At 62.3% G+C, this 1686-nt stretch overlaps 1 protein-coding gene across 1 annotated transcript in view; it reads right to left on the reverse strand.

Moving 5' to 3' along the window:
* The window catches only part of LOC119591921 (ras-related protein Rab-23-like), a gene marked incomplete in the record, with an annotated part of 62269 nt that overhangs the window by 1978 nt on the left and 58605 nt on the right, over window positions 1-1686 (reverse strand). Inside the window, 1 exon segment of the mRNA XM_037940675.1 lies at window positions 1437-1600. Coding sequence (XP_037796603.1) covers window positions 1437-1600 — 164 coding nt within the window.

The raw sequence follows: 1686 nt of genomic DNA on the forward strand, positions 1-1686 counted from the left end.
TTGTTCAGAGGGTCACGTGGTTTAGTTAATGTCGGCGCCTCCGGGTACCGACGGCTTGTCACCCCGATTTGCCTTCGAAATGCCCTTTCTGAAGCTTCTGATTACGATCAATTACCTAATCGTCACTTCCTGACCTCCGCCGTTCGTCGTAAACAACGCCTTTCGCTTTCTTTCTTTCTTCTCCTCTTCCCTCTCCTTCCCCTCCTTCTCCTTCTCCCTCTTCCTGTCTCCTCTCCTCTCTTTTTCCTTATCGTTTTCCTTCTCTTTTCCCCTCTCCCTCCTCCTCTCCTTCTCTTTCTCTTTCTCCCTCTTCCTCTCTCTTTTCCACTCTTATTCCTTCTCTTTTTCCTTCTCCCTCCTCCTTCTCTTTCTCCCTCTCCCTCTTCCTCTCCCCTTATGCCACATACCTTTCTCTTTAATCCTTCTCCCTAACCCCTTTCCCCACACTCTCCTCCCCTATCCTCTCCCCCCACTTTTCCCTCATCCTCCCCCCACCTCCCCCTCATCCTCCCCTATCCCCTCTCCCCACCTCCCCCTATCCCCACCCTCCCCCCCTCCTCCCCTATCCCCACCCTCCCCCTCAACCTCCCCTATCCCCCCCCCCCCTCATCCTCCCCTATCCCCACCCTCCCCCCCGACCTCATCCTCCCCTATCCCCTATCCCCACCCTCCCCCCCCGACCTCATCCGCCCCTATCCCCTATCCCCACCCTCCCCCTCAACCTCCCCTATCCCCACCCTCCCCCTCATCCTCCCCTATCCCCACCCTCCCCCCGACCTCATCCTCCCCTATCCCCATCCCACCCTCCCCCCCGACCTCATCCTCCCTATCCCCTATCCCCCACCCTCCCCCCCTATCTCTTCCTCCCCTATCCCCACCCTCTCCCCACTCTCCCCCTCAACCTCCCCTATCCCCACCCTCCCCTACCCCACCTCCCCTCATCCTCCCCCCGACCTCATCCTCCCCTATCCCCACCCTCCCCCCCGACCTCATCCTCCCCTATCCCCTATCCCCACCCTCCCCCCCCCGACTCAACCTCCCCTATCCCCACCCTCCCCCTCAACCTCCCCTATCCCCACCCTCCCCTCAACCTCCCCTATCCCCACCTCCCCCTCAACCTCCCCTATCCCCACCCTCCCCCTCAATCTCCCCTATCCCCACCCTCCCCCCCCCGATCTCATCCTCCCCTATCCCCACCCTCTCCCCACCCTCCCCCTCAACCTCCCCTATCCCCACCCTCCCCCTCAACCTCCCCTATCCCCACCCTCCCCCTCAACCTCCCCTATCCCCACCCTCCCCCTCAACCTCCCCTATCCCCACCCTCCCCCTCATCCTCCCCTATCCCCACCCTCCCCCTCATCCTCCCCTATCCCCACCCTCCCCCTCATCCTCCCCTATCCCCACCCTCCCCCTCAACCTCCCCTATCCGCACTTACTCTCCCCGACGGTCTTGGCGGCGTAGATATCCTCGGGCTGCGCGATGAGGGCCAGGTAGCGCTCCACCAGGAAGTTGAACACCTGGTCCACGTTGAGGTCCTCCTTGACGGACGTGCGGTAGAGGCGCATGCGCAGCTCGCGGGCCAGCGTCTCCACCTCGTCCCTGCGGGTTGGAGGGGGAGGTTAGGCTGTGGGGATGTCTGGGCGTGCGTGCGTGCATACTCGTATATGTTTTCGTACGTACTGGAG

Source organism: Penaeus monodon, chromosome 29, assembly GCF_015228065.2.
Source record: "Penaeus monodon isolate SGIC_2016 chromosome 29, NSTDA_Pmon_1, whole genome shotgun sequence".
Lineage (NCBI taxonomy): Eukaryota > Metazoa > Arthropoda > Malacostraca > Decapoda > Penaeidae > Penaeus > Penaeus monodon.